Here is a 22,890-nt window from a genome sequence, read left to right on the forward strand (position 1 = left end):
CTGTTGTTCGCAGAGCGAGAGCGCCTGTGACAGTGGGCTGCTTTGATTCATGCTGTTGTGGAGCCTCCTTTTTGGATTTGGAGAACAATTAATGCGGCTAGAACAAAGCGCATGAAGGTATGTTTACATAGAAGGTTGTGGGAATGTTTGCTACACGGCTTCCAGAAACTAAGCTTCCAATTTTGTTCGGGCTTTCTAGTAAGAAAGCAAAATGCAAACGTCCATAGACTGGTTTCTGACCCAACCTGATATTTGCTCGTTCTGTGTGGGGCTTTGCAATTTCTGGTTAGCGTGCAAGTGAAACTTTGCCGCCGCCAACTAGGTAGGACTTTTTTCTAAATAATACTGCTAAAATAACATTCAGACTGACATTAGATAAGAGTAACAACCGCTGCGAACCAGTGGTCATATGTTGAGTTCATTTCCAGGCTAATGGGTGTGAGTACTTCAGTAACATTGATGCAGAATTGATTTTACCATTATCACTCCAGGAAATCTATACTGGCTATAGCCAATTTGGTGTTTTTGCGATGTTTGTGAGTGCGACACTTAACAATTGAAGTAAATGTTGCCAACACGGAAAAATAATGACAGTCCCTTGTGCCAGACAAAGGCCCAGGACGGCAGGTGGATCCTTGCTGTTCCTGAGCAACCGCTGCGATTATTTATTGCTTTGAACACACTGAGCAGTCAGTCCAGCTCATGGTCCTGCTGCACATTGAGCACATTATCACAGATGCTCCCTGGTTACTGAGCCAGGATGAGCAAAGTTTAACTCAGACTTTGGTTTGCTATCTGAGAGAGTTGACTGTAAAAAAAACAACCAAAAACAGAAAATGTGTCTGAGGGAGGTATTTTTCACACTCACCACAGGCTAGTGCTGTCAGATTGGCTGAAATGTTGTTCTAGCCTTCATATAATTGTAAATCTGGCTTGATCATAATTTGCTGCATTGAATGTATCCTATGACAAGACTGTAAGATGTTTATATTGGCTGGTTATGAAAGCAAAACTGCAACACTGCCATTTGAAACCATGCAGGTGACAGAGTGGGATTCTGGGATTTACTCCTGAGAGACCCTTCCCTATGGTGTGGGCATCCTTGGAATGCTGGAATGATTTTCCATGGAAACTGATTTTAAGATATCGGGTAGCACATAGAGAGTTTTGTCTACATTGAAAGCTCAAACTTGTGTGTGTGTGTGTGTGTGTGTGTGTGTGTGTGTGTGTGTGTGTGTGTGTGTGTGTGTGTGTGTGTGTGTGTGTGTGTGTGTGTGTGTGTGTGTGTGTGTGTGTGTGTGTGTGTGTGTGTGTGTGTGTGTGTGTGTGTGTGTGTGTGTGTGTGTGTGTGTGTGTGTGTGTGTGTGTGTGTGTGTGTGTGTGTGTGTGTGTGTGTGTGGTGAGCCACAGAATGTACCGAGGAATTCGGACACTGCTACAAGAAAGTAAACAGTCATTTGAGGTTCAACCTTTACTGTCAGAGAAGAGGAGAGTAGATGTTTGTTTCAAGTGAAGATGAGGATAGTCACTTTCATTTTTAATAACAAATGGGTGACAAATTCAAGAAGGAAATAGAACAAATGAGTAGAAAAGCATAACATGCAGATTTGGCATGAGAGATCACTGAATGAGTTTGAAGAGCATGGAAATGATACGAATCAGATGCAGATCTCATCTCAATTGAACACCTGTAGATTTTAAACCCAGATAAAAACACCAAGATAATTTGGCTATATTCACACTGCAAGCCTCATGCTCAATTCTGATGTAATCTGAATCTTTTTTTTGTTTGTTTGACTGTTCACATTATTTTCTTTAAATGTGGCCCATATCAGATTCTTATGTGAACTGGTCATGGTCATGAACTGATCCTGCATGAGCAAAATAACAATAACAGTGTGGTTACAAGCATCTCGCTGTAGTACAGAAGTAAACATTGAAGCCACTGAATTCAATGTTTAGTGTTGCATTTACAAGTTGATTTGCAGTCAGTGGAACTTTTACAAATCTGAAAAGGTCTAGCTGCTGTGTGTGTGTGTGTGTGTGTGCGTGTGTGCGTGTGTGTGTGTGTGTGTGTGTGTGTATATGTGTGTATGTGTGTATGTGTGTGTGTGTGTGTGTGTGCGTGTGCGTGTGTGTGTGTGTGTGTGTGTGTGTGTGTGTGTGTGTGTGTGTGTGTGTGTGTGTGTGTGTGTTGTGTGTGTGTGTGTGTGTGTGTGTGTGTGTGTGTGTGTGTGTGTGTGTGTGTGTGTGTGTGTGTGTGTGTGTGTGTGTGTGTGTGTGTGTGTGTGTGTGTGTGTGTGTGTGTGTGTGTGTGTGTGTGTGTGTGTGTGTGTGTGTGTGTGTTCAGAGCTAGGAATGGTGTGATTGCGATGCGAATAGCTTCCCTGAAACAAATTTCATCCAAAATTTCTGGATGTCAACTTTTAACTTATCTGTCAGCACCTCTCCACAAGGCTCTCGTGATTTTGGCCACTTTTGTGGCATTCAGGGTGAATGTAGCCTTTAATCTGGATTTTTATCTCGCACAAGTCAGCAAGTTTACATACTGTAAACCCTGCGCTGAGCTTTGTTATTTGACGTCAGTTCATTTGCTCATGGTGTGAACGACGTGAGGTGTAAGAGACAGAGCGATCGTTCCAGCTGCTGTTATCTGACTTTGCAGCTTGTCAAACACATGATTAACACTCTGAGGAGCAGCCGCACCATTATAAGGCACTGATAATAACCTGAAAGACTTTACCCAAGATGAAGTCAACTGTGTTTTGTCTTTCTCTTAATTTTAAGGATAATGTCTGGAGTGTGAAGTGTATAATGTCTGGACCCTATGACTATGACAGGGCCTAGCCGATGAATCACAGATACAGATGGAGTGCGGGATGGCTTCTACCGTGTGTGCCAGATCAAATGTTTCAAACAATCACACTTGCCTAACACTGTTGGCATTTGAAATACACTGAATCTTCACAGTGGGGACAGAATAGAGCAGACGACTGTCCTCAGTTCTTCAGCAACTTAACATGCAGATATGCTAATAACTTCCTCTTTATAACCCTGAGCACAACCCAGAGAGGCCACAGATGGGACCCCAAATCCCATCCCGTATCAACTCTGTGCCACTCACTGACAAAATGCACTCAGACACACCACTAAACACACGCCCAGAAGCATTTTTTATTTCATGACTTGGTAGATCGTTCAGATTGCATTTTATATTCATTTGCTCCTTTTCTGTAATATTTCTCTTATTCCATCTCACTCCCTCTATCGCCTCAGGATGAGAAGATGAATGTGGAGGCTCTAAGCAGAGCAGAGCTGCTGACTCTCCTCAGTGTTCTGGAGGGAGAGCTGGAGGCCCAGGATGTGGTCATACATGCCCTGAGGGTGAGTTGGCCGCTACATCTGATACACACAAATCCCTCTCTTTACTCTGTCAACATCTAGGGCTGCTTGACTATAGCAAAAAATTCAATAAATAATGTAAAAAATATATAATTCAACTAAAAAACAATAAGAAAATCAATGTAAAAATAAATGAATAAATAAATAATGAATAATAAGTAAATATGAATAAAAATAAAATAGTTACAATTAAAAAGATATACTATGTTGTAACTTTAGGGCACTGCCACAACCAACAATTAAACATTTTGGTAAATGGGGGGGATTAATAACACAAGACAAAACGAGAGCGTCAATGTGAAACAAAATGTGGCGCTGTCATATTTTTATCTCCATCAACTTGTGTCCATCATCGTTGGAAGCCAAACTCCGATTTGAAAATAAAATTTGATTAATCATCTGGCCCTAGAATGCAGGGCCAGCCCATTAAATAAAATATGCTTGTCTTTTCTGAGGACATCCTTAGACACTAAAATGAACCTTTTTCAGCATTACACCCCCCTAAAAGAATGTGAGCTAGCTGGGAGGGTATGTGTAAACAGGAAACTAAGGAAGCAGAGCTAGTAAAGACAATGGGACAGGAGTCGTTCTGGTTTCCTAGGGCCTTTTATTCCAGCAGAGCACCAACATTTTTGCTGCTCAGACTGGTTGAAATCTGTGTTCCTCCTTTTCACCCCAGTCTTTCAGCTCATGCTCCATTCAGACCAGGATATGTCCACATTGTGTCTCAGACAGACTGCAGTTCATACCAGGGTTGTGTCAAATGTGTTTTGAGTCATTTGCGCTCACATTATATTTGATCCAGGAAGACTTTGGTGACTTGTTTGGCACCTTGCCTGAGGTACATACCTCAACCCCTTGTGAGAGTTGTTTGACTCACTCCCAAGCTGTCTAGAAGTGTGTGTTGTGAACGCTAGACAGACTCTGAAGATGACTAGGCAGCATTTTTCAAGGCAGATAATGCTACGCTAAAACAGTTTCAATGTTATTTCCAATATTTGTGAACATGAGCTACTCTCTCTCAAAGCCAGAAACCAGATAAGTATGTTACAAACTGATGTCATCAGGTATAATGTCTGGAGCTGATCCATAGACAATGCATGCTAGACTGATATTTTCTTTTTTATACCCAAATAAGCTTCATTGTATTGTAGAGTTCAGTTCTGAAACAGAAACCATATCATACTCAGAACGTTCCCCTGGGTGCTCTCAGTGTCCTCTATAACATCTTTTCCAATTCATTGTCTATGGTGCAGCTCCACACTTTATACTTGATGGCATCACAAATTTGAGTTCAAGCACACTTTTAGATTCGTTCATGTTTACTAACATTTCTGGATTGCCTTTGACTATAGACTTGGTATGTATTTTGACACACATTCATATGTGGACACCTCTGAATGTTTTTGAGATACATTGTTCACTTGGACGGCTTGAAGTGCACATTGTGAGCAGTGACTCAGACATTACAGAACAACAAACTTAAATCCTCAAATCCTCAGTTTTATGCAGCTCATTCATTCACATTAAAGTGAAAGAGCATAGCCTTCCTTCAGTTACAATGCTTTGCAGTGTTTGAGTCTAGTCTAATTAGCTTTCTCCATGCTCTTGGCTGCTTTTCACACCCATGACCACAGCAGCTGTTCCATGCTTGGATGAAGCTGCTTAGCCTCTGAATCCTTGACTCATTGTCTGAAATAGTGATTACGGCTGTGATGAGGAGGACAAGTAGCAACCATGACTGTTTTGTTATAATCAACAGGCCTTGATAGTGAGGTTTATCTAGCAAGAAAGCGAGGCTGTAATCATAAGAGAATTTCAGTGCAGGGGCCTGAGTGGAAGCCAATCTAACCGCACCAGCTCTGATGCATCTTAGATGGCAGTTGTCCACATCTGACGAAGGCAGGGTTTGAACGGCACAAACTCAACCTACAAGCACAGCCATTCCCCTTAGGACAAATGTACAGTCGCCTTTCTGTCTGTATTTATCCATCCTTCTGTTACTCTTAACTTTTTCCTTCTCTCGCCTTTCCTCCTTCTCTTCTCCTCACACACAGCCACATTAAGGGGGGTCTTTCATGTTTGACCATGAACCATGACAATGTCCTATCTGCCCACTCACTCACTCACTCACTCACACAAACTCTGGAGGTCTCTGGTGGGCCAGTTAGAAGCTGCAGTGTTTATTGTGGAGAGGATGTACAGAGTTGTAGGCTTAAATCACTGACTTCCCTTGTTCCCACTGGGGGCCTGTACACCATTTTTTTACTGACTGGTCCACATTAGGGCAGATTGTGTGGGGAGTGTCAGGGATTGATAGCAGGCTAATGTCTCAAATATTGAGCTCTGTGTGTGTCCATTGATTTGACACCCGGGAAGCCTGTTTGTACCCTCTGTCTTTTTCTCTCTCTCTGTGATTTTTCCCTGGATCTCGATATGCCAAAGTGTTTTTCTCAAACTAGACCTCTCTTCTTAGTGTCAACATGCCACATTAACCAAACTCAGTGTGTCAATAATGTATAATTGTGTGTGTGGGTGGTTGAGAAAGGCAAGAGAGGCTCTCAAATTCTCGCCATTCTTTTCTGACTTTAAATATTTTCTCCTCTCAGCAGCAGGAACTGAGATGCCTGTAGATTGCTCAGGACAACCGCATTCATTCGCCTTTTTAACCCTTCCTTCACCCTTCCTTCAGCCGAAACGCCTAAAAACTTGGAACTGTATCAGTGTTTGCTCGTGTAAAAGACGTGTCACCTTTGGGACATGTCTCTACAGATTCTTGATTGCACTGTTTTTAATTCTCATCGCTGAGGAGACGGATGAGCAGTTTTACTAGAGGGATCATTCCCGGGAACATGACACCAGAAAACAGGTCCTGCATTCCAACAGGCGAGGCATATCTTTTGAGTTGATTATTGTCTATATCTATACAAGAACTAATGCTGTTATTATATTCTCCTTGTCAGGCATACATGGCACAAATCCAGCACAGAACAAGTTCTCAGTAGCTCAAAGGAATGCCGGTTAAAAAAATGAAAACAGACCTACACCCGCCCTTAAAATACTCAGTGGGAAAGTTTTAAAGTCAGTCCTTCTTCTTTGTTGTTGCACCACTTTCATGTGAACACAGTGGGAAACAAACTTGTTATACTCTGTGACATCGATATATGTATCAGGTCTGCTTCAACTTTTTGGTAGACTTTAAGGTCTTGAGTACCTGTGGCTGTGAAACAAATATTGCTGCTTGTATGACAATGGATTGAACTGTTTTTGTTGAACCAGGCCATGGTCAGTTTGGTTAAAATGTTGCAGTCATGCTCTCAGCAAGGCTAGTTTTGTTTTCCATATGATGTCATATCCTGTAATCCTAAAACGCCTTGTCTATTTTTGCAGGCTGACGTGCTTTCCTGACTCCATAAAACAATAGGGCCTGGCTAGAGTGCTGCTCAGATAAGATTGTATATTCTGTTCCTCTACGAGAATCACTGCCTAATTTGGACATGTTCTGATGATTGGTAGGGGAAAATACGATAAAAAAAGGAGCAGAAACTATATAGAGGGTGCCTGAATAAAGCAAAACCTAATTTTAGTAATGCATACTTGTCTATGATGTCAGTGAAGTGCTTCCATATCAACAGCCTGAGGTCTGAGAAAGTAAAGTTCCCTGACCTGACAACATCAACATACTTCCTTTTTACTTTAATTGCTAAAAACAGGTGTACATAAACACACACCTACACACTGCATATCACACACAGTCCATGTGAGAGACATAGATCGGGCCTTTTTATGGCAGCATCTCTTATTCCTAGACCCAGCGTGAACACAAAGGATCATATCTGTAATGGTAATGAGCTCCACCCTCCGCTGCTATTTGAACTAAGCAGGGGAGTATTTGCTTGCTACAGAGTAGTGATAGAGAAGTTCAGACTGAGATAAGAAAAATCCCTGCTTTCTCAAATGCAGTTTGTGCTCGTGCCGGAATCAGTGAAATAATTGAGTTTTAATTTTTGACTCAGTTTCAACAAATAGCAGAGCGCTTCTTTGTTGTTCCACCTAATTGTATGTTCTCCAGAAGCATTGCCTGACCAAAGGGCGAGAGCACCTGCTCCCATGTTTCATCACTAACCACTGATGATAGTATCTGAGGCAGTTAAACACAACTTGGAAGTTGTCTTGTTGCACGGCCCATAAAGTAAAGTGAGGTTTTGTTTGGCTTCTTCCCAGTTATCTTAGTGCCATCTGGGGTTAATGTGTGGGTGGGAGGTGTGGAGGATACAGCTTAAGCCTTAAGAACACACCTTAGCTTAAACTTCAAAAAGCACACTTAGAATTCTCTCTCTCTCTCTCTCTCTCTCTCTCTCTCTCTCTCTCTCTCTCTCTCTCTCTCTCTCTCTCTCTCTCTCTCCCCCTCCCACTCTCTCTCTCTCTCTCTCTCTGTGTCTTACAGCGTGCTCACACTGTCCTTTTGGCCGCGGCCAAAACCGGTTTTTCAGCTAAAGTCCAGTACCTTTAAGTAGTGTGAGCGCACCCGCTCCGCGCTCAACTGGGGCCAGCGGACCGTCCACGGCCCGCTTGAAAGAGGTGGGCTTTAGCGGAGCCGTTTGCACATGTACGAGCACGAGCGTGCGCACGTGCACGCGCACGCGCACGAGCCCTACGGCAGTAGCGTTATGTCCGCCTGTTCGGACATGTAAATAGAAGGACGGACCATGCGCGGACATTTAACAACAACAACAATGGTGATGAAAGGTTCACGTTGGTGTGGTGCGGAGGTGGAGTGTTTACTGCAGATTTGGTCCGATGAAAATATTCAAAAACAGTCGACAAGACGCACAAAAACTCAGAGGTCTATGGAAAGATTTGTAAACAAAGCCACACACGCATCAATGCGTGTGACGTGTTACGGCTTGATGGCGTGTGGACAGCAAGAAGCATTGGCCGAGGCCCAGGTAGTGTGAGTACAAACGGGGCTGGGGCGCGGGGGGAGAGGGAGGGGGGACAAGTACCCTAAAGTCCGGGTCTCGGTCCGGGAGGACAGTGTGATCACGCCCTTAGTTATTGCACCTGGGGCCCATGATGCGCCCGTTATGGTAAATCTGTGAAAAATGCACTTTTCAGTACAAAATGTATCTTTCTCTAGGGTCTCTTTCTTTCTCCCACTCTGCTGTGTTCTCTGCACCCTTTGCATGAGACACAAGTTTATTTTAAAGACTGATGTCATTTGCTCCAAGAAAACTGTTCTGTCATTTTTAAATTCTCTAATGACCAGCACCACCAAACTGGGTCAGATCCCTTTGTGTATGTTTGAGTTTGCTGCCTCACCAGCTCTGTTAAATCAGATGTGACTGCCAGTGGACTGATACTGCTCACCTGCTGAGACCTGTTATTCAGCATGGCTTTCCATTGGTCCATTGACTGTGTGTCCTTTTCAACTATTGAATAGAGCAGAGTAGGTGTCCTCTCCCTAGTAGAAAAATGGTGCTAACAAAGTCTTACTTCCTCATCCAAGAAAACACAGAAGCCAGAGACATAAATCTAAACACCAGAGGGTCTGCAGCTGATCTACTATCTTCTTGTGTTTCCTTGTTCTTTGCTTAACATTTAAAAGCTTTTCATATCTGACACGTCTGGTCCTGCTGTTCTTTTGTCTCTGTGTCCAAGTGTTCTTCTGAAGAGTGGACTAATTCACCAGGAACGCAAACCTTTCCCATAACCCCCCGCTGCAAAGCCTCTGGGTTTGAGATGTTACCCCGGAGACAGCCAGTTATGCTAAGAACCTTATGCACTATGGTGTAAAAACATATACCAGCTGCATGCTCGTGTACTGCACGCACATGTAGATATGTGCATGCATAATGTATTCATCCTCATTTTGCTAGCAATTTTTTTTCTTTTATCCACAGTATTACTTAGGAGTTAGTACATTTGTAACAGGAGAAGTGCACCCAATATCATTCAGAGCTGCTGACTCCATTGTGTGACATTCATTATAGAGGATCTCTAAGGAAACACGACTCCCTGGCTCTTTTCAGCTCACACAAGGACATGATTGTGCCCTGAGGTTGTAGGTAACTGACTAAGGGAGGATTTTTCCAGGTGAAAAGCATCAGGTTGTCTTTCACACCTCGTTACGGCTGAGGGAATGCAGGATGCATGCTGTTGAAGAAGGTAATGCTCAAACAAGCTGAAGCACACTGTGTGTCAACAGCTGCAACACTGCAGAAAATATAGAGTAATTCCCACACGTTCATGCGTAAAACAGAATTATTTATTACAAAACAGTGAATTATTAGCATGTTATATATTCCCTCACATGACTTAGCTGTCGAGACATTTGTCATCAGTAGTTGGACAGAAATGAGAGGTTTGCAGCAGAGAGGGTTTGCTTGTTGCGCCCTCTCATAAAGAAAGCACACTATGTCATTATGACCAGAACTATCCCAGGAAAACCATGGGGGACCAGACCGTAGGCTAGGACTAGGACTGCACACACACTCACACACACACACTCACACACACTCACTCACTCACACACACACACACACACACACACACACACACACACACACACACACACACACACACACACACACACACACACACACACACACACACACACACACACACACACACACACACACACATAATCCAATTTCAGCTTGGCAGGAAGCTCCAGTTTTTTCACCAGCTAGATGGAGAAGCTAGCTTTACTCCAAAGTCCAGCACAAAACACCTGCACACAGCCACAGGTATACACACACACACACACACACACACACACACACACACACACACACACTCGTACCCACTCTCACACATTGGAGACTACTGGGTCAGACATGGAGACAATGCATTAGACTGAAGGCATTGAGGCAGTGTCTTTGTTCAAGTCCTGTAATCTCTTCACTGAGGGTCGCATTCTTTGTTCAACCAGAGAAAGAGCCTCAAATACAGCCTCCTTACTGATGCCCTCAGGGGTGTGTGCGTGCGTGCGTGCGTGCGTGCGTGCGTGCGTGCGTGTGTGTGAGTGAGAAAAATAGGCTGAGAAAGAGGCATTTTCTGAGAAATGATGATGAACAGGCAGAGGAATGCAGTGCCATGCGTGTTTGGGCAGGGAGGTGAAGGAGGGCCAGAGAACCAGGGGACTGTATGGGGAGACAGCGACGGGTGTCCCGAAGACACGTGGAGTGAACTCTGTGGCTTGGCTTGTACATCACTAGCGCCCCCAGCTGACCCTGCATGCCTCCAAAACTCAAAGCTACTCGCTGTATGTAGATAATGAGACCTCCCGATGATATATCGGGGTGACCCATAGCTAGGTCAGCAAGGTGCTATCACGTGCCACTTCATTGCATGTCATTCCAGCCTGATTCTCTCAAACAAGCCTGAGCAGTGTATGGTAAATGGAAACTAGTTTAGTTGCCTGCAATATTTTGTCCTTCAGGATTACATTTTTACCCTTAAACAAGTGTGGTGAGTGTGTGTTAACTTATTTTGTTCTTTAGGAAAAATCTCACCTCTTCATTAGGAACAGCTCTGCGCGTGTGGACCTGATTTTATGGCCCGGTCCTTCACCCCTGCGTCTCTGGGGAGGAGTTAACATCTGCCCCCGGTGGGGGTTGGACAGCCGCGCCTCACCTCTTTGTGTTTAGGTTGAGGGGGAAAGACCATCTGCTTGTGCTCACACTGACAATAACATCTCTCCACGCCGATTTCCTGCACACACGCATCAGAGTATATGTTTGATGGGGATTTTATTGATACAGTTATTACCTAATCTACTGAAGTCCTGGTAGTTTGTTTAAAGGCACAGTTTCTAAAAACGGCTGTGTGCATTTCTCTGTCAGTTGATCATTTTGATGATCCTTTCGCAGTATTAATGTACTTAACCTGCACTTTTTACAATATGGAACCTAAACTTTAACCTAAAAACATACGCAGCTCTTGGCTAGATTTATTTTAGCACCTGCTGTTCATGGAATGGCCTAACAGAACAATTAATGTTTTAAATGTTTATGTGTATCTAGGCTCAGCACAGAGATGCTTTCGTCCAGGAGCGTTATGGCCAGTATGACCTCAGCGATCCATTTCTGGCACTGCAGAGGGACAGCGAGTCCGCGGAGCGCCAGAACACGCTCACGCAGCCTCACACACATCTGCAGGGCCGGGCGGTGGGCCCAAACCCTCTGGCTGTGCTTAAACTGGTCATGGCCCACTGTAAGAGGATGCAGGAGAAGATGATGGGACAGCTAACTTCTGCTGAGAGCAGACACAGGAGGGTAAGTAATACAGTTGTGAACACCCTCTCACACATTCAGTTGACTTCTTCAGCTCACCCAGCTTCCTTACAGATATGCACGCCAGACAGTAGCCACACCCCAGTGCTTTGAGGGGCGTTATGAAGCTTTATCACAGCAAAGCTTATAAACGCTATCCCTATCCCTACGCTATAGTGTGTCTATGAGTGAACTTTATAGTCCGTATGAAATTGAAAAACCTTGTAATGAAGAAGAGGTACTGCTATGCAGACTGATTAGTCAGGGGACACATTTCACAGGGACAATACTGTGTGAGGAAGGAAACATCTTCTTGTTAGTCTGAGAATGACAAAAACTGTCTGCATGTCACATGATTTCATTGTTTGATAGATGATAGCTGATCTGGAGGAGGAGAAACGGCAGCGCGTCCAGGAGTCTGCCCACAGTGATGATTTCACTTACATGCTGCAGACCGAAAGAGACAAACTGCTACAACAGGTATAACTATCGCATGAAAGATACACACTGTAAATGTACTATTGCACTGTGCGTGTGTGCGTGTGTGCGTGTGTGCGTGTGCGCGTGTGCGTGTGCGTGTGCGTGTGCGTGTGCGTGTGCGTGTGTGTGTGTGTGTGTGTGTGTGTGTGTGTGTGTGTGTGTGTGTGTCTGTGTGTGTCTGTGTCTGTGTGTGTGTGTCTGTGTGTGTGTGTGTGTGTGTGTGTGTGTGTGTCTTTGTATGTGTTTATGTTTGGCTAAGTCTAAACAAAACTTCAAATTTCTCACTAGCTGATAGATGAGCATATCGTGTGGAAAAGATTTTTCTGCATCCCTTTCTCTCTGTGTGTACCTCCTCTTTTCCTCTCCTCAGAGTGGCAGCTGTGATCTAAAACCAAGCAACTTAGCAGGGAAGCATCAGTGTAGTTCCATTGTGTAACTCAGTACGGTGGAGAGGGCTTGGCTTGTTAAAGTACAGACACACACACACAGGCACAGGGCTGTTCCATAGGAAACAGAGGAGGAAGAGGCCATTGTTTAGTTGTCCAGCAGCCATGTGGCTTTATGGCCTCAGGAAACATGAGATAATGGATGTCCATGGCTAATGCAAGGTCAGCTGGCGCACACACTGCGAGCACACAATCAGCCACTATACAAACTTTGCACAAGGGCCTTATGTAAGAAAGTGTTCCCGAGTGTCTCCCTGTCTTCCTGAGGCTTTCCTGCCGGTGTTGTTTTTTTACACTATATTGTATTTCATAACCTCCCATTTCCTTCTATTACTCATCAATGCTTTAAAGCCACCCAGTCACCGTCTAATGACCTTTCCATAAAAAATGGGTTGTAAGCAAATTATCATTTAACAAGGCAAAGTGTGAACAAATGCCCCGTGTCTCCTCTGACTCTAAAACAGCACTTAGCGTCCTTCACCCCTTTCTTTACTTGCTTTAGTAGTTTGTGTCTACTAAAGCAAGTAATACATATTTTATACAACTTAATCCACTGGTTCCCAACCTAGGGGTATATATATATATATATATATATATATATATATATATATATATATATATATATATATATATATATATATATATATCATTTAAGACATAAACGTAAACAAACTCTAACAGAATCAGGGCGTGGATAAAACCTGAACTCAAGTTATATCTACAGAGCCTTCCCTCTGCTAAACAACCTGCATTCGAAAAGTATGCAGTTAAAACAACCCAAGAGTGTATAGAACAATGGCCAAGCATCAGGGAGAAGAAAACACTGAATTTAGAAAAGGGGTCCCTTAGGGAAAAACAACCATTTCAAACGAGCTATTTGAATAAAATGATCGAGTTACTAGAGCCAGTATCATACAATCTATTGTCAAATATGGAAAAATACAAACGATAAGAGAGTCATCTTTACAGTAGACAGAAATAAGTTCCATATAAACATTAAATTATTTTTTTTTTTTTAAGTATGTTGCTGCCAACTCAATTATAATGTACAGTTGTAATGGACTTAATGCAAAACACATATCTAAATGTTTTACACTGAAAACTCATTCTTGGAAAACGAGAATTTTCAAAAAAGGAGAGTCTCTCATCCTATGTTGGATCTAATTTACAAAGCAGTATTCGTCTGCCTCCTTGTGGTCAAATGTGGAAAAGCTGCCCCGCCTTTACTCTTGCATCTCTCTCCCTCTCTTTCTAGTTGGAAGTGGAGTGTGCAACAGTGCGGAAGTTAGAGATGGAACACGCAGAGGCAGTGAGCCAGGTGGAGGAGTCACTCTCCCAGCAGCAGCAGCTCTCCTCCACCCTGACTCTGGAGCTCCAGAAGGCCAGCAGCCAGGCTCACGAGGAGGCTCAGAAGGTCTCCCAACTTCGCTCCTTGCTCCAAGAGGAGACCAGTGCCCTGGAGAAGCTCCGGGGGGTTCTTGAAGATGAGAAGACCAGAACAGCCCAGCTAGAGGCCAGGTCGGAGAGGCAGCTGGCTGAGTTTGACGGAGAGCGAGAACAGATGAAAGCCAGGATCGACAAAGAGGAGGAGAGGAGTAGAGATCTTGAGAGACAGCTGGAGGAGCTGAGGAAGAGGTTGGCTGAAATTGGAGGATGTAAAGAAGAGGTAAAGGAGGCTGTGACAGAGGTGAAAGAATCACTTTCCAAGATGATGGTGGTGTCTACCTCTGTTCAGACTGAGCCGGACGGAAAAATAACTGTCACTACTAAATCCTCCTCACTGTCAAAGGTCAATGGCCACCACACTCATAAAGAGACAGAACCGACACAGGAGGGGAGGGGAGCAGAACATGGAGGGGTGGTAGAAAATGGAGGAGGGGCGCTTTTGTATTCTCCTCTTCACCCTCATCCTCATCCTCATCCTCAATCTCCATCTAGCACGGCCTCCTCTTCCCTCTCGTCCTCCCCTATTTCCTCCCCCGTTCTTGCTAAGCGCCTGGGCAGCCCAGGTTTCCATCAGTCCTCCTACCAGGCCAGTGTCAACCAGCGATTCCAGGCCGCCAGGCACAAGTTCCAGACTCAGGCTGAGCTGGAGCAGCAGCAGCATGGTGGCCCTCTTTCCCCAAGGGACCTCTCCCCCACCACCTCTTCTATCCCTCCCCCGCTGGAGCACAGCTCAGCAAAGCAGCTGGCTCGCAACACTGTCACTCAGGTGCTTTCCCGCTTCACCAGCCAGCAGGCCGGAGTCAAGCTGGCGCCAATCAGCAGCTCTCCATTTGGTACAGACTACCGCAATCTAGCATCTCCTCCAGGGGGGAGGTCGCCTTCTTCAGGGCCTCTATCTCCAGGCATCCGCTCCCCCCTCATTCCTCGCTCAGAGAGGACCAATCCTCCTCCGATCCCTCCCAAGAAGCCAGGCATGAGTCCAACTCCAGGCTCCCCAAGTCACTCTGCTCGGACCAGCCTTTTCCCAGAGCTCACAGGGAATTGTGGACACAGCAGCAGTGGGCAGGAAGGAGCCAAGGAGCCAGACCTGGTTTTATCTTCTAGCAGCTAACGGCCAGATCAAACAAACTCCTAAATGAGTCAGGCCTAAATTAACAGTTACTGTAATATTAATTTAAGACAGCCCTTAATTCCGCTTCAAGCTGGACTGTTTCAGATGGAAGCATTAAGTGTTCATCACACCCCTACCCCTTTATACCACAACCTCAGAAACAATCTGAAAATAACTTTCTGAAATAAAATATAGCATATTATGATTTTTTTAATAGAATTTAATATCGTCTTTTCTTTTTTGTAAATTTTTATAATGCAAATATTTATGTTCTTTTCCACTTTAACCCTGTTGAGGGTGTTTAAAAATCTTATATATAAAGAGACCAAGTTAAAGAAAGACCTGTTTGGTTTTTGAACAAAGAAATGTAAACGAGATTCACTTTTCTTTTCCCTTAATGCTCAAATTGCCAGTCATGTTCGCATCAAAACATTTGACTTTTGTCAGAAGCAACATTGTATTAGCAAGTAGAAGGGCTAAAATATATGGATGTAGAGTATAGCAAATGTGTAGCTTTCACAATAAACTTGTTAGTAGTTTTTAAATGTTTTATGCAGATGATACGCAGTTCCTGTTGAGACGATCCATGAAAATGATACTGTAAATAGTTTTAATTATTCACAGTAGATTCTCTATGAAAGAACAACACATGCATGTGCTGTTTTTTTTCTATTACACTTGTCATGAATACACTGAATCTTGCCTTGAAAAGGAAGAGCACACTTTGTACTACATTACTGTAAGATACTGTATGTTTACAAATTTAAATTTTATTTTTTTTTTATTCAGGGAATGTTCATTTCTGTGTTACCATAACCAAGAACGACTGTCACAATTATGTGATAACTTTGTGGGGATATTCCATAATTTAACATAATTGACTTAAAGGTTTGGATTTTGCTTCTGTATTATCTGTTAAATAATTTACATAGTATTGTGTATTGTCCTAACAGTGCTACACATCAGATGTTTGTTTTAGGTTTATCATATTATTTTGGCTACTGAAAGTAATAGTTTAAGCCAATCGATTGAAATCTTTAGATTTATTCAGTTGGTCTATGAGGGCAACATCAATCAGTTGTCATTCAGTAAAAATGCATCATGAACACCCACAACATCTAGTGCTGTTTTTAAATAAATTCCCCATGCCTTAAAGCTTAAAATGTGTCAACGTTTCTCTGTTAAAATAGCTGGCAATCTTCTGATCCTTGAGTAATAGGCTATAGGATTCCTACACTTTATATATATATATATATATATAAAATCAAGAATTTAAAAAATATATTTTTTTTTGGCAGTTTTCCAAGCCTTTATTATATAGGACATACAGGTAATGGGGTGAGAGAGGGGCAGACAAGCAGCAAAGGGCCACAGGTCGGAGTCAAACCTGCGGCCGCTGCCTCAAGGACGTGCAGCGACTGCTCTAAACACTCAGCCGCCCCACCAATCACTTTTATCGGCCTGTCTTTAAAAAGGCCTTGATTTTTTTTCCACCTTCAAATTCACAAACTTTCAAGGACCCGTGGGAACCATGAATAAAAATCTAGCCGAGATGTTCAATCCATTTATTTGTACAACAGAATGGGGCATTACAGTCTTGACCTTTATAACTGATCGGCACACAGTTGTATAGTGTGAGGGTTAAACACAGCACACAGTATAGCTAACAAGTAACTGATCCAGAGTCAGCCTACTTAGACGTTATGCAACACATACAGTATGATATGGCCATATAGAAGTAACGTATACAGTTTGTAATCTTGCCTTATATAGCAACTGCTTTGCATTCACTTGGCATTGACCAATACACAAACAGTTTGTCACAGTCAAGAGTGCAATATTCTAAGACTCCAACACAAACCAGTGTATTAAAATAGAAATTTGCATACATGGATGGAAGGATGGAGTTCTTTACCATAGGAAAGAGATTTTGGCAAATAAATCTTGGTTAATAGGAGTATGTTTTCCTTTCACAAAGGAAAAGCTGTACAGCAATGGAAGTGGTGTTGCCAAAGTAACAGAACAGACAATGCATTATAGATGCAACAGCGTAAAAGTTGCTTTATCTTAATTCAGTCGTCATTGCTTGCATGGGGTGAGACATACATCTGTGGAGCACAACAGAAAACAGGCTAACACTCCCTCAGCCCTGACACCTACAAACAGAGGTCTACAGTGCAGGAACAGAGCTATGCTCGGGATCAGTCCTCTCCTAAATGTTTACGGCAACTAGTTATTTCGAAGTTGCCAGATCGGGATTACTGTAAGCTTGAGCGCAGTTAAAATGTCAATGACTGCCATTCACTTTCCTCTCTACAGTATGCCCACATTTTACAGATGCACCTGGTTTTCAATTCCACCACACGTGACAATCACAATGAATTAAAAACTTTCACAAAATTCACATTTTCCTGTCCAAAATCAAATCCTGATATGCGATGGTGTGCTTAATTTCTCTCATCAGCTGCCTTGTGCTGTCCTTTTGCCTGTGTGCTGAGACACGATCACGGTTCTGCATCAGTTTGACAAAAGGAAAAATATTGTAACTTCTGACACCTGAAATTAGGGAGGTCTGTGATTCCAAAGGAAGATTTACTTCTTCAATGTAGCAGTCCTAAGCACAGCGCTACACACTGACCCAACAAAACTCTTTCACAACACACACCCAGAAGTAACAACTTTCTTCAAACCATGATTATCTCCATAAACACAACGTCCTTACAGCAGACAGATATCTGTGCCTAATAGTCTGCAAATCTTCAGTTATACATTTTTTTTGTTTGTTTTGTTTTTTTATTAATTCCTTGCCCCACAATGTTATAGTTTTGCTTTGGTTAGTCCTTGCACTTGTATAGGTGAGTTGTGGGCCCAGTGGAGCTTGCGTCTCCCTGACCTTTCACTAGGCATTCTGCATCTCCTTGCCAATTTTGTAACTTAGGATCTTATTCCAGTCAATCTTAGTGCGTGTGACAGGCAGCTGGCGACGCAGGGCCTTAAAGGTGGTGTCAGACATGGTCTGGTAGTTCTCACTGATTGCAGTCTGAGGGCAAAAAGCAAAAAGGAAACAAATGTCAAGTATAATTTTTTTTTTACATTTTCTTATTTCAAAATGTTTCTTTATGAACATTTTGATAAAGGTGATTTCAAATTTACTATATCAACCGTGAAGTCAATAAAAGGTAGCTTACCTGGTAGTCATTTTCAGCGTTCTCAATAATGTCAACAAATTCCTTGGCAATCTGGCTTTCATTCTGTTTCAAAAAGACATATAATCACGTTTTATCTTGCGTATGGAGATGGATGAACTCCTCTTTATTTATAGAGAGCTGAGCCATAAACTTTTCAACACAAGGTTTAAAACATATTTAACTTTACTTTACTTACAGTCACTGGTATAGATTCCTCTACCTCCTTATGACTAACCAGCTGCACATTCCCATCTTCATAATAGTGCACCTGGAACACAGAAGAACTTCATTAGTAAGCTGGAGGTTTTAAAAAATATTCCCCCTCGACTTATTTATCATTTATGAAGATGAGCTCTATGAATTTAATTCACCTGGATTTTCAATACTCCCACCACCTGAGCAGTGGACTGACCGATGGTTAGCTTCCACTCTGACCTACAGCGACCATTCCTGTGCAAAAAATATATGTATAACTGTTAATTTATAAACTTTGTGATAAAGCTATGTTATAAAAAAGTACCAATATATCATATCAGATATATATTCAGATAAGCTGTTTGTATAAAGGTTACTATACCAGAAGTTTTTGGGCTGAAACTGATGTCCCTCAATGCATGCTATGATCGTTTGCTGACCATCGACTGTTTTACCATATACCTGAAACACATGGCATGGGTATGTATGGGTAAAACATAGTTTATATTGCTTAAATTACTATTTTATCACACATTTCTTGTGCGCCATACCGTGCAGACTCCAGTAGGGTAGTGCTCTTTGACGTAGACACTAAGGGAGGTATCACAGGCATCTCTCCAGCTTTTCAGGGCAATCTCTCCTTCATATGGCTCCACGTCGCTCACCTCTTTTCTTAGGTGGTCAAACCGGAACACCAAGCGATTGCGGGGATCGAGGAAACGTCCCTGTCCCAAGTCCCCATGCTCTGTGATCAGGACCTATCAATAAGGGAGAGGAGAGACTGAAAAACGTCTGACTTTGACACTTGGCCTTCTGGATTAAATAGAATAGACATAGGGGTGAAATATACCGGCTCATCATAGCCCTCTAGTTTGGCAGGAGTAAACTGATCCATGTTGTACTGGGCAAAAGAGCTGGAGAAAATGGGCACAAAAGGTACACAAGGCATTCATAACATGAAATCCAAAAACAACTGTTATGCAATGACCATTTTAAGAACATTGACAATGCTTACATTACTCACTGTCTGATATATAGTCAATACAGCCCAATTTGAGATTATATCCCCCATACCGTATGGAGGCGCAGGTGTTTTGAAATGTGTAAACTATAAGTATTTTAATTTCTGTTACTTACTGTGATGCACCCTCCCTGAGGAGGTTGTCATTGTTAAGAAGAAGCCGCACATCTAGCAGGACAAAAACAGTTTGTGCGTTACTCTTATGAGACAAAACAATAGGATATCATTATCGGAGGCAAACTATATTATACTAAAGAAAGTATTATAAGCATGCTCATACTGTCATAATCAGCTGTTTCTTACCATTGAAGACCTCATTGAATTCTCCCGGAGGGGCATGAGTCACAAAGTTGGCCGCTATGCGGACCTATGGAAGTAAATATGTTACTAATAAATTAATCTATCATGATATGACTTGCTGTCCAATAAGTACAGAGACACCACCAACTAATATTTTAAATATAATTAGAGAGTTTTCACTTTTAAATGTGCAACACAAATAGATTCTGTACTCAAATGTTAACAGTACCATCATGAAAGTTTTAAAAATGTGTTGGAATTTGGCATGAATTTTTAGCCTTATCATATTCCCATAGCTGACACGGATGCATTTACAGTTTTGAAATGACAGTGAGCCATTTTACTAATGCGAAGCCAACTTAACGTTTTGGTTTACATCTGTTATGCTTCAACTAGGAATGACAAGGCATATTAGAATCTTGATTTAATAATAAAAGTACTAACAGTAATTTAAAGCAGCAAGCATGTTTTATAAGGAGGACCATTGGCCTATTTATGTTGCCCCCCGCTCAAACAAACCTAATTCTAACGATTTTCAAACCTGTGACAAGCTTCAGCTGCTTGATAAGAAGCAGATCAATAGAATCAGGGAGAAACCTAAAACATGCAGATCAGTGGCCCTCCAGGACCGGTGTTGTACCGTATTCAGCACCCCTGCCGTGAAAGCACCCCCTCGCATTATAGGTGATATTCTTGAATCAGAAGGCTGTTGTTTGGACCTGTAGGAGTAGTTTATATACAGGTAACCCAATTAAAAGCAAAGACTTTTGAACCTATGAATTGCGAGAAAAGCTGGGATTCTATTTAGGAAACATTAAGTCAAAAACATTCAACTTGCTCAAAAGATCCATTGAATTCATTTTAAAATTATGGCTGCAGTATATTTCCACAGAACATACAAAAATGTGTTGTTTTGTGTTCGCTGTAATCCAAGCTTGTGATTTTAAACTATTTAAAATAGTTTAAGGACTGTAAGTAACCAATGTTCTGACCGTTGTGGGTTACCTGTATATATACTACTCCTGTAGGTCGAAACAACAGCCTTCTGATCCAGAATATCACCTATAATGCGAGGGGGTGAATTTCACGGCAGGGGTGCTGAATACGGCACAACACCGGAATAGGGCACCGCTGAATTAGAGCATTTGTAATATGGAGGAATGAAGGAATAGTGACAATAGGCTGCTTTATGAATACAGAATGGACTCTGCATTCACCGCCAGCATACCTTTAATCTCAAATAGGCCGATGCTAAAAAGTGTATGTTGCAATTCTTGTTTTTAACACTGAAACCACCCTGTTGAGGTTCAGATTATTGTTTTATATGGTTACCTCACACGGGGTATACAATGAGCGCCTTTAGCAGAAAGACTTAAGTCTGTCATTCGTAATGATTTGAGCTTTGCCTCCAACTGGTAATGTGTCCTGCTGCCATTGGTAGGGTGTCACTATACGCTATAAGGCTCTATCCAAACTGTAGTCATCCATACCCTGATCTCAAGCCATGTGTGAGGTTAACAAGTATTTGAGCTGCAACTGAATCTGTTTGACCCAGAAACCCAAAGCAATTAGCCGCTAATGTTAGCTAACATTATAGCTAAGTACATCTGAGGAAAACGTATCTCACACTGTAATTATTGCAGTACGTTACGTTGCAACACGGCATTTGGAAATTGGCGTCGATACTTCTATTCCCGTTAATCTCGGTTATGTTACAGCAGCTAAAATGTGTTTAGTAGAACTGTCTAGTGGTTAAATTCCTCTCCTACTCTTTAATTTCACCGCTAGCCAACTATATGCTTTAACTAGCATTGGCTAGTTAGCTAATGGTAGCTCAAAAACACAAGTTTATCGTTTCGATACGTGGCAAGAAACTACCATTATCTTTGCAAAACTTAACTGCCAATGCATGTGAATGTTTAACACACGTATATCACTCCACAAATAAGACAAAACAGCGTTAAGCAAAGAATAAAATAGTCTGTAAACCTTCTCCTCATCTGTCAGCGGCTCGTCAAAGTCAGCCATCTTGGCTCTTTGTGACCCCACCTACCACAGCTGACTGACGGAAGCACGGGAACGGCTGTCATTTCACACATAACAAATTGAATGAATGCTAGCCACAAAGTTATTTTTTGAATGTGTTTCGTTTGTATGAACTGTGCTTGGACAGAGAATTTCACAGTCAACAACTTTGCGTACGTACAATGTAAAATAGTTTAAAGAGCGTGGTTTAACAACGCAAGAGGGCGTTAAAAGCTCGGTTATTTTATTTATTTGCTTCCTGTTGGGTGTTACAGAAGTGATATGCCTACAAATTAAAAGCATAGTCATATGTTACTGGTATGAATAAACAGATATGTATGATGGACAACGTTAAAAGTCGCGTGTGTCATTTATTAGTCATCATTATCGTTATGTATTGCTCAAATCCGGCGTTTATGTTATTTTGTTAATTGCTTATCAAGGAGTTTATTTTATTTTTCAAGTTTCAACCGGAAGCTACAACAATTCTTACGTTCCATGTTTGTGCTGCACCCACCCTACTCCAAGGTCTTTGGAAGGAGGCTGGGACACCTAAAAAAATTCTGGGCCGGAGGTATGACACATGCGCAATGGAACTGAGGCTGCCCTAGAAATAAGGGGATGGTCTTCACTTAGTCTGACAAATAACTTTCAAAAGGATGGCTATATACACATAAGCACACACGAACACACTCAGACACACACACACACACACACACACACACACACACACACACACACACACACACACACACACACACACACACACACACACACACACACACACATATATATATTTGTATACTCAAATATAATATATTCCGACCTGAGGCTGACTGCGGACGCCTCTGCGAAATCAATCAATCACTCCCTATTCTATGATTTTATTGAAAAGATTCAATACATTATTTTTCTTTTGTTTTAGAGTTATACACAATGCTGAACGTGTATTTCTAAATTTAGAAATAATAATATTTTTTTTTAAAAGTACAAAGACAGT

The 22,890-nt window shown here is 42.2% G+C and overlaps 2 protein-coding genes across 3 annotated transcripts; one reads left to right on the forward strand and one right to left on the reverse strand.

Annotated features, from left to right (window-relative positions):
- The first annotated feature begins 46 nt into the window (after window positions 1-46).
- Window positions 47-16,266, forward strand: cttnbp2nlb (CTTNBP2 N-terminal like b). 2 transcript variants are annotated; one of them, XM_083919928.1, is made up of 5 exons: window positions 47-117; window positions 3,277-3,384; window positions 11,430-11,681; window positions 12,051-12,158; window positions 13,860-16,266. In XM_083919928.1, the coding sequence occupies exons 1-5, from the start codon at window positions 112-114 to the stop codon at window positions 15,159-15,161; spliced, it is 1,776 nt and encodes a 591-aa protein (XP_083776054.1). In that variant the 5' UTR covers window positions 47-111; the 3' UTR covers window positions 15,162-16,266. The 2 variants fall into 2 exon arrangements, with proteins under 2 accessions (XP_083776054.1, XP_083776055.1); XM_083919929.1 differs by lacking the exon at window positions 47-117 and adding an exon at window positions 199-322.
- Window positions 16,267-16,712: 446 nt separating this feature from the next.
- Window positions 16,713-21,909, reverse strand: capza1b (capping actin protein of muscle Z-line subunit alpha 1b). The gene is made up of 10 exons (XM_083920885.1): window positions 21,855-21,909; window positions 19,869-19,932; window positions 19,682-19,733; window positions 19,395-19,458; window positions 19,096-19,302; window positions 18,927-19,006; window positions 18,721-18,799; window positions 18,546-18,617; window positions 18,350-18,412; window positions 16,713-18,201 (listed from the first exon to the last, which is right to left on the reverse strand). The coding sequence occupies exons 1-10, from the start codon at window positions 21,891-21,893 to the stop codon at window positions 18,061-18,063; spliced, it is 861 nt and encodes a 286-aa protein (XP_083777011.1). The 5' UTR covers window positions 21,894-21,909; the 3' UTR covers window positions 16,713-18,060.
- Between the last annotated feature and the right edge of the window lie 981 nt (window positions 21,910-22,890).

The sequence above is a fragment of the Echiichthys vipera genome (genome assembly GCF_963691815.1).
Source record: "Echiichthys vipera genome assembly, chromosome: 9".
In the NCBI taxonomy this organism is placed as follows: Eukaryota; Metazoa; Chordata; class Actinopteri; order Perciformes; family Trachinidae; genus Echiichthys; species Echiichthys vipera.

Coding starts and splice junctions, on each gene's coding strand:
- cttnbp2nlb (XM_083919928.1), top strand. Junction 3,385..11,429: donor TGGTCATACATGCCCTGAGG/GTGAGTTGGCCG, acceptor ATGTGTATCTAG/GCTCAGCACAGAGATGCTTT. Junction 11,682..12,050: donor CTGAGAGCAGACACAGGAGG/GTAAGTAATACA, acceptor ATTGTTTGATAG/ATGATAGCTGATCTGGAGGA.
- capza1b (XM_083920885.1), bottom strand. CDS start 21,893: ATGGCTGACTTTGACGAGCCGCTGACAGATGAGGAGAAG. Junction 19,734..19,868: donor ATTCAATGAGGTCTTCAATG/GTAAGAAACAGC, acceptor TTGTCCTGCTAG/ATGTGCGGCTTCTTCTTAAC. Junction 19,303..19,394: donor TAGAGGGCTATGATGAGCCG/GTATATTTCACC, acceptor CCTTATTGATAG/GTCCTGATCACAGAGCATGG.